This window comes from Ursus maritimus, unplaced genomic scaffold, assembly GCF_017311325.1.
Source record: "Ursus maritimus isolate PB19 unplaced genomic scaffold, ASM1731132v1 scaffold_16, whole genome shotgun sequence".
NCBI classification, from domain to species: domain Eukaryota; kingdom Metazoa; phylum Chordata; class Mammalia; order Carnivora; family Ursidae; genus Ursus; species Ursus maritimus.
In genome coordinates, this window is record NW_024424008.1 from 3,985,969 (window position 1) to 3,995,858 (window position 9,890).

The window sequence follows — 9,890 nt, forward strand, 5'->3', positions numbered from 1 at the left end:
CAGCCTATCTTCTTTATCCATTCATCAGTCAATGGACATTCGAGCTCTCCGCATAATTTGGCGATTGTTGATAATGCTGCTACAAACATCAGGGTGCACATGCACCTTCGTATCAGTATTCTTCTATCACTTGGGTATATATCCAGTAGTGCAGTTGCTGGATTGTAGGGTAGTTCCATTTTCAAATTTCTGAGGAACTTCCACACTGTTTTCCGGAGTGCCCGAACGAGTTTACATACCCACCATTATTGCAAGAGGGTTCTCCTTTCTCCACATCCTCGCCAACACCAGTTGTTTCTTGTGGTCTTAATTTTAGCCATTCTGACTGGCGTGAGGTGATATCTCATTGTAGTTTTGATTTGTATTTCCCTGATGATGAGTGATGTTGAGCATCTTTTCCTGTGTCTGTTGGCCATCTGGATGTCCTGTTTGGAAAAATGTCTGTTCTTGTCCTCTGTCCATTTTTTAACTGATTACTATGGGTTTTTTGGTGTTGAGTCGTATAGGTTCTTTATATATTTTTGATACTAACCCCTTTATTGGATATGTCATTTGCAAATATCTTCTCCCATTCAGTAGGTTGTCTTTTCGTTTTGTTGATTGTTTCCTTTGCTGTGCAGAAGCTCCTTATTTTGATGTAGTTCCAGTAGCTCATTTTTGCTGTTTGTTTCCCTTGCCTCAGGAGACATGTCTCGTAAGAAGTTGCTACAGCCAATGTCAAAGAGGTTATTACTGCCTCCGTTCTCTGCTAGGATTTTAATGGTTTGAGTTTACTTTTGTGTCTGGTGTAAGAAAGTGGTCCAGTTTCATTCTTCTGCATGGTGCTGTTCAGTTTTCCCAACACCATTTGTTGAAGAGACCATCTTTTTTTCCATTAGATATTCTTTCCTACTTTGTTGAGCATTAATTGACCATGTAGAAAAAAGTTCCTACAGCCATGTCAGGTACATTACTGCCTGTGCGCTCTTCTAGGTTTGAATGGTTTCAGGATTCACATTTAGATCTTTACGCCATTTTGAGTTCACCTTTGTGTATGGTGTAAGAGAGTGATCCAGTTTCATTCATTCCATGCACGTGTTGTCTAGCTTTCACAACACCATTTGAAGATAGTATCTTTTTCTTATTGTATAATTTTTGATTCCTTTCTCAATAACAATTTGACCGTATAATCATGGGTTTACTTGTGGGCTCTCTCTTCTATTCCATGGATCTGTGTGTCTGCTTTTGTGCCAATATCATACTGTTTTGATTACAACTCTGTAATATATTTTGAAATCAAGGATTGTGATACCTCTAGCTTTTTCCCTCATTTCAAGATTGCTTTGGGTATATAGGGTCTTTTCTGGTTCCATACTAATTTTAGGATTATTTGTTCTAGTTCTATGAAAAATGCTACTGGTATTTTGAAGAGATTGCATTAAATCTGTAGATTGCTTTGGGGACTATGAACATCTTAACAATATTTTTTCTTCTAATCCATGAGCATGGAACGTCTTTCCATTTGGTTGCGTCTTCTTCAATTTCTTTGTCTTCTTCAATGTGTTACAGTTTTCAGGGTACAGGTCTGGGTAAGTTTATTCATAGGTATTTTATTATTTTTGGTGCAACTGTAAATAGGATTGTTTTCTTCGTTTCTCTTCTGGCCACCTGTTATTACTGTATGAAATGTAACAGATTTCTGTACTTTGATTTCGTATCCTGCAACCGCACTAAATTTACTGATCAGTTCTAGTAGTAGATCTAAAAGATCCCTTGAAGAAATCATTCAGGGATCAGGGCTATAAATAGTATCTAGCTCATGAAGTTGTTGTGAGGATTAAATGAGAGAAAAGTGTGGGGCATTTGACACAATGCCTGGCACACAAGAGCTACAGCTCGTGATCCTTTTGTCGTTGTTGTTCTGTGACTACTGTTGCTGTTATTGTTATTATAGCTGATCCTCACGGTATCTCAAACGGTATTATTATCCCCCTCATGCTTTTATGATGAAGAGGCTAATGTTCAGAAAAGAGAAGTGGCTGTGAGGATGTGGAAGATGCAGAGCCAGTATTTGAAACTAGGGTCATTTAACTCTTGCTGTGTGTTCCTGGTGTCTCCTCAAAGCCATGCTGCCTGTCACTTCAATCATATTTCACACATGTGCAATCACAAAGATGAATATTGTATACGTAATTTACATTTGTATTTTCTAGCTCATTAGACTTTCTACTATATCCTTCAAACATGCTTTTGACAAGCATGTAACATCAGAATAAGTTCCTTTGTTTCTGCTTTCACTGCGGCCCAAATCCATAGTAGGTGGTAGTTATTTCCATGTGGCTTTGCCTTGGCATATCACCGGAAACTTATACTTTCCCTCTTGCAATTTAAATCATCTGTATCTCAAACCTTTTGACCTCTTGTGGCGGACATGAAAGTGTGCTGTTCAGATCCCTCTCCAAGAACAGATTCACTGCCCAGATGCAAAGGAGGTGATCATCTGACTGCTGTGTGCTCCTTCATGGTCAGACTGGCTTCCAAGTCAGGCCACGCTCTTCTAGGAAAGCCTCCGGTCAAAGACCAAGCAAGGGTCTTGCCAGACAAACAAAAACTGAAGGAGTGAATGACCACTAAAGCATTCCTGCAGGAAATATTAAAGGGGACCCTTTGAGTGGGAAAGACCAATAGCAACAAAGACTACAAAGAAACAGAGAAAATCTCGAGAAGCAGCAACTTTACAGTTAATACAACGGCACTGGATTTTTATCTATCAACAATTACTCTGAATTTGAATGGCCTAAATAGTCCCCTCTAAAACACAGTGTGTCAGAATGGATATAAAAACAAGACCCATCTATCTCTGCTACAAGAGACTCATTTTAGACCTCAAGACACCTGAAGGTTGAAAGTCAGGGTGTGGAGCACATCCATCATGAAAATGGCCATCAACAGAAAGCCGGAGTAACAATATTTATATTGGACAAGCTAGACTTTAAACCAAAGACCACAACAAGAGTCGAAGAAGGGCACTATATCATAATAGAAGGGACAACCAACAAGCTGGAACAATCGTAAATATTTATGCACCCAACATAGGGGCACCGAAATCTATAAAACAATTAATAACAAACGTAAAGGAACTCATTGGTAATAATACAATTAGTGTAGGGGATTTTACACTCCACTTACAACAATGGACAGATCATCTAAACGGAAAATCAGCAAGGAAACAATGGCTTTGAATGACACATTGGACCAGATGGACTTAAAGATATATTCAGAGCAACTCAGCCTAAAGGAGCAGAATACACATTCTTTTCACATATACATGGGGTATTCTCCAGAACAGATCACATACTAGGTCACAAATCAGGCCTCATAAGTACAAAAAGATTGAGATCATACCATGCATATTTTCTTTAAAAAAAAAAAAGATTTTTAAAAATTTATTTGAGACAGAGAGAGAGAACAAGCAGACTCTGCCCTGAGTGCGGAGCCTAACATGGGGCTCCATCTCACGACACTGAGAACACCACCTGAGCAGAAACCAAGAGTCGGGCGCTTAGCCGATTGCTCCACCCAGGTGCCCCATACCATGCATATTTTCTGAACACAATGCTGTGAAACTTGAAGTCAACCACAAGAAAATTTTGGTAAGACCGCAAATACATGGAGGTTAAACAACATGCTGCTAAAGGGTAAATGGGTCAACCAGGAAACCAAAGAAGAAACAAAAAATAGATGGACTGAAATGAAAATGAAAACACGATGGTACAAAACCTTTGGAATGCAGCAAAAGTGGTCCTAAGAGGGAAAGACATAGCAATACAGGCCTACCTTAAGAAGCAAGAAAAATCTCAAACAACCTAACCTTACACGTAAAGGAGCTAGAAAATGAACAACAAACAAAGCTTAAAGCCAGCAGAAGGGACATAATAAAGGTTAGAGCAGAAACTAATGATATAGAAACTTTAAAAAAAACAGATCAACGAAACCAGGAGCTGGTTCTTTGAAAAATTAATCAAATTGATAAACCTTAGCCAGACTTATCAAAAAGAAAAGAGAAAGGATCCAAATAAATAAAATCACAAATGAGGGAGGAGAAATAACAACCAACACCACAGAAATGCAAACAACTACAAGAGAATATTATGGAAAACTATACGCCAACAAATTGGACGACCTGGAAGAAATGGATAAAATCCTAGAAACATATAAACTACCAAAACTGAAACAGGAAGACACAGAAAACTTGAACAGACCAATAAACAGCAAAGAAATTGAGTCAGTAGTAAAAAAATCTCCCAAAACAAAGTCCAGGGCCAGAGGCTTCACAGGTGAAATCTACCAGGCATTTAAAAAAGAGTTAATACCTATTCTTCTCAAACTATTCCAAAAATAGAAAAGGAAGGAAAACTTCCAAATTCATCTCTGAGGTCAGAATTACCTTGCTACCAAAACATGTAAAGACTGTAGTAAATAAGAGAAGTAGAGGCCAATCTCCCTGATGAACACAGGTGCAGAATTTCTCAGTAAAACACTAGTTAACTGATACCAACAACACATTTTTAAAAATCATACACCAAGATCAAGTGGAATTTATTCTTCGGCTGCATGGGTGGTTCAATAGTCACAAACCAATCAACGTGATACATCACATTAATAAAAGAAAGGATAAGAACCATATATATCCTTTCAATAAATGCTGTAAAAGTATTTGATAAAGTGCAACATCCATTCATAAAAAAACCTTCAACAAAGGGTCGATGGAGGGAACATACCTCAACATAATAAGGACCATATATGAGAAACCCACAACCAGTATCATCCTCAATGGGGAAAAACTGAGAGCCTTTCCTCTACCAACAAGAATAAGACAGGGATGTCCATCCTCACCACTGTTATTTAACGTAGTTCTGGAAGTCCTAGCCTCAGCAATCAGACAGCACAAAGAAATAAAAGGCAAGCAAATCAGCAAGGTAGAAGTCAAACTTACCCTGTATGCAGATGACATGATACTCTGTAGAGAACACCCAAAGACTCCACCAAAAAATTGCTAGAACTGATACACGAATTCAGTAAAGTCACAGGATATAAAAATCAATGTACAGAAATCTGTTGCATTTCTATACACCAATAATGAAGCAGCATAAAGAGAAATCAAGGAATCATTCTATTTACAATTCCACCAAAACCTGTAAGGTACCTGGGAATAAACAATCTGTTTTCTGAAAACTATAAAACACTTACAAAAGAAATTGAAGAGAACATAAAGAAATGGAAAAATATTCCATGCTCATGGATTGGAAGAACAAATATTGTTAAAACGTCCATATTACCCAAAGCAACCTACAGATTTAATGCAATCCCTATCAAAATACCAGCAGCATTTTTCCCAGAGCTAGAACAAACAATCCTAAAATTTGAATGGAACCAAGGTTGCCAAAGCAACCTTGAAAAAGAAAAGCAAAGCTGTAGCCATCACAATTCCAGACTTTAAGCTATTATTACATAGCTGTAGTAATCAAGACAGTATGGCACTGGCACAAAAGTAGAGACATAGATCAACAGAACAGAATTGAAAACTCAGAACTGAATCCACAACTATATGGTCAATTAATCTTGGACAAAGTAGGAAAGACTATACATTGGGGAAAAGATGGTCTCTTCAAAAAATGAGGTTGGGAAAACTGGACAGCAATATACAGAAGAATGAAACGGGACCACGTTCTTACACCATACGCAAAAGTAAACTCAAAATGGACTAAACACCTGGAGACAGGAAACCATTAATTCCCTAGTGGAGAATACAGGCAGTAATACCCTCTTTGACGTTGGCTGTAGCAACTTCTTGCTAGGTATGTCTCCTGAGGCAAGGGAAACAAAAGCAAAAACGAACTATTGGGACTACATCAAAATAAGGAGCTTCTGCACAACAAAGGAAATAATCAGCAAAACGAAAAGACAACCTACTGAATGGGAGAAGATATTTGAAAATGACATATCTAATAAAGGGGTTAGTATCGAAAATATATAAAGAAATTTTATAACTCAACACCAAAAAAAAACCCCAATAATCATCAGTTAAAAAATGGACAGAGGACATGAACAGACATTTCTCCAAAGAAGACATCCAGATGGCCAACAGACACATGAAAAGATGCTCAACATCACTTACCATCAGGGAAATGCACATCAAAACTACAATGAGATGTCACCTCACACCAGTCAGAATGGTTAAAATTAATACCACAAGGAACAACAGGTGTTGGCGAGGATGTGGAGAAAGAGGAACCCTCTTGCGCTGTTGGTCGGAATAGATACTGGTATAGCCACTCTGGAAAACAGTATGAAGATTCCTCAAAAATTTGAAAATGGAACTACCCTACAATCTAGTAATTGCACTACTAGGTATTTACCCAAATGATACAAGAATACTGATTCAAAGGGGCACATGCACCCCGATGTTTATAGCAGCATTATCAACAATAGCCAAATTAAGGAAAGAGCCCAAATGTCTATTGACTGATGAACAGTTAAAGAAGATGTAGTATATTTATGCAATGGAATATTACTCAGCCATCAAAAAGAACAAAATCTGGCCATATGCAATGATGTGGAAGGAGCTAGAGAATATTATGCTAAGCAAAATAAGTCAGCCAGAGAAAGACAAATACCATATGATTTCACCCACATGTGGAATTTAATAAACAAAACAAATGATCATAGGGGGAAAGTAGAGGCCAACCAAGAAACAGACTCTTAACTATAGAGAACAAACTGATGGATACCAGTTTGGGTGGGAGGATGGTGGGTGGGGAATAGGGGGAGGCGGGTGGGGGGATGTGTTAAATAGGTGATGGGAATTAAGGAGGGCACTTGTCCTATCGAGCACTGGGTGTTGTATGTAAGTGATGAATCACTATATTGTACACCTGAAACTAATTTTACATTGTATGTTAACTAACTAGAATTTAAATAAAAATGTGAATAAAAAGGAAAGTGAATATTTGGCTTGAGATTTAGACTTTCAGGGAATTTTTTCTCCTGAATGGCCTTATTTAGTTGATCCCCATAAGGAGGAGGATGAGAAGGAAATTTCTGGACAAACACTAATGAAAGGATTTCCAAGTGTCTGCTTAGTACTCTACGGAAAAGAAGATTACACAACATTTCAATATTATTCAAACTGCTTTTGACCATTTGGTACCAAAATTTCTTTTTGTGAATATCCAATCAGTTTTGTGTGTCTACTTCTCATTTTTGGCTGAAGCGATAGTAACTAAAAAAATTGTTTTTCCCACAGCTGAATGACAATAAGAATAGTGTTTTCCCCCTTTATTACCATCCCTGGAACAGGAACTGAGGACAATAGGAGCTCACGTGAGATGGATTCAATAAAGGAGCCCCTCTATCTGTGAATAGCAACATTAAAATGGCAAGCAACCATCAAATGTCCCAAATGTTGCAGGATGAGAAATTATTCTAGGAAAGATCAGACAGTCAGCGATGTGACTCAGGACCATAGAAAATATGCACAAATAGTTGATCACTTGGTTTCCCACAATAAGAATCATCCTATGTTCATAAACAAAGTGTCTGGGGGCACTTTGGGCCTACGAAGGGAAATTTGACGAAAGTCTCTAAAGACATTGGTCTATAATTGAAGAAAGATAACTAGTGGTATCAAGTGAGACTTCCGGGAAGTTCTCATGTAGTTCTTTGCTCACCATCATTAGACAAATATCTGGAAATAAACCAAGAGAATTCCTGTTTTTTTTTTTAAAGATTTTGTTTTTATTTATTCGACAGAGATAGAGACAGCCAGCAAGAGAGGGATCACAAGCAGGGGGAGTGGGAGAGGAAGCAGCAGGCTCATAGCGGAGGAGCCTGATGTGGGGCTCGATTCCATAACGCCAGGATCACGCCCTGAGCTGAAGGCAGACGCTTAACCGCTGTGCCACCCAGGTGCCCCGAGAATTCCTGTTTTGAATAATAATCTGAAACCAGGGAGGTACTGTATGGTGACTAACATAATATAATAAAAAATATTATTATAAAAAAATGAAGTTTTATTAAAACACACACACAAAAATAAAAAAACAATTGATTAAATATTTTAAAAAAAGAATAATAATCTGCGTGAGTCCATGAAGTAGACCCAGTTTGGTCTCCTCAGAATAACTATTTTTTCCCTACTCATTCACAAAATAGATTTTCACTCCAGAAACAGAAGTCTCATCTCCGTACTGGTGTCTTGAAGCTCTACCCTGTTAGTGCAGCAGAGTGGGCCTTCAGGTCACTCTGAAAGTAGCAATGACTTTGAAAAGCAGTTCTGCCATAGCTAGTACAACTTGTAAGCACACCTTCTCTTCATTCCATCAGATCTACTTTAAAGAACCCATCGGGAATAAACATCAGTATCACGAGTGTGTGGAACTAGGTGTTTACTGAAGCTTTGTCTTTATGACGACAATCCTGTAATGACCTAGACGATCATAACAGAGGAACAGTTTAACTGCTGTATTACATATTATATAGAAAAGGAGCGACACAGTACAGTGTCGAAAATATGGATCCCTAATATAAGTGAACTTGGAAAAATAATAAATGAAGCACGTTCATACCAAGGAACGCAGAATGCTTGGCCGTTTATGGAATTGAACTAGAGTTCAGTGACCAAATATCACACAGCTTCTCAGCACAATCAGAATGGGTGTGAATCCACTTTTCTTCGCCACAGTTTCACCAAAGCTTTTTTCATCTCACTGTTTCTCGAGCTGTAGATCAGTGGATTCAGCAGAGGTGTAAGTGATGTGTAAGCCAATGACATGACTTTCTTGGTTTCTGGGGAGTAGCCAGATTTGGGTTGTAAATAAGTCATATTGGCCGTGCCATAGAAGAGGGTCACAGACGTGAGATGGGAGGCACAGGTGGAAAAGGCCTTTTGCCTCCCAGTGGCTGATGGCATCTTCAGGATGGCAAAGAGAATCCGAATGTAAGACAAGAGAATCAACACGAAAGGAACTATGACAATCAAAATGGTGCCGGTGAATGCATAGATTTCAAACAGAAAGGTATCTGCACACGCAAGTTCCAGCACTGGGGGAGTCTCACAGAAGAGATGGTTGATCTCATTGGGGCCACAGAAGGGAAAACTGAAAACCCATGTGGTCTGCACAGTAGCCACCATGATCCCTGAGACCCATGAGAACATTACTAATTTCATGAAAACCCATTTGTTCATAATCATTGGGTAGCTCAGAGGGTGACAGATTGCAGCAAATCGGTCGTAAGCCATCGCCCCCAGGAGAAAACATTCAGTGCCACCAAAAAAAAGGATGAAATACATCTGTGCAAAACAGCTTATAAATGAAATCGACGTTTTCTGGGTGGAGAAGACCACCAGCATTTCGGGCATAATGGCTGCACTGAAACTCACATCCACCACAGACAAGTTCTGAAGGAACAGGTACATGGGAACATGGAGGCTCTGTTCCAAGGAGATGACGACTATGATGATGGCATTTCCCAACAGAGTTACCAGGTAGACGACCAAGAAAACCCCGAAGAGCTGCTCCTGGAGTTCAGGAGAGTTAGAAAAGCCCAAGAGGATGAATTCAACCACAGAGCTTTGATTTTGCCTTTTCATTTCTGTGGTGGAGAGTATTTTGTTCTTAGGGACATTGTATACAAATTATGAAGTCACCGTCCAACAGCTGAGATTTCGAGTTGAAAATTCTTGGCAGAAGATATAATAATGAGTTCATTTTGACAGATCTTCAAGTTGGCAAATTTTGAGAATAGTCAATACATTGTAAGAGTGAATCTTTCAAATACAAATGAAATGAGGAATTTTGGCTCAGAAATCTTGCTTTTGAGGTATGAAATAGCAGGTGTTCGCTGGCAAC

General features: G+C 38.7%; 1 protein-coding gene across 1 annotated transcript; it reads right to left on the reverse strand.

Moving 5' to 3' along the window:
• Window positions 1–8,686: 8,686 nt before the first annotated feature.
• LOC103656449 (olfactory receptor 10A3) lies at window positions 8,687–9,631 on the reverse strand. Its single transcript, XM_008683840.2, has one exon. It carries the CDS (start codon window positions 9,629–9,631, stop codon window positions 8,687–8,689), a length of 945 nt encoding a protein of 314 aa, XP_008682062.2.
• Window positions 9,632–9,890: the final 259 nt, after the last annotated feature.

What these genes read in the sequence shown, in the direction of transcription:
- LOC103656449 (XM_008683840.2), bottom strand. Translation starts at nt 9,631, where the DNA reads ATGAAAAGGCAAAATCAAAGCTCTGTGGTTGAATTCATCCTCTTGGGC.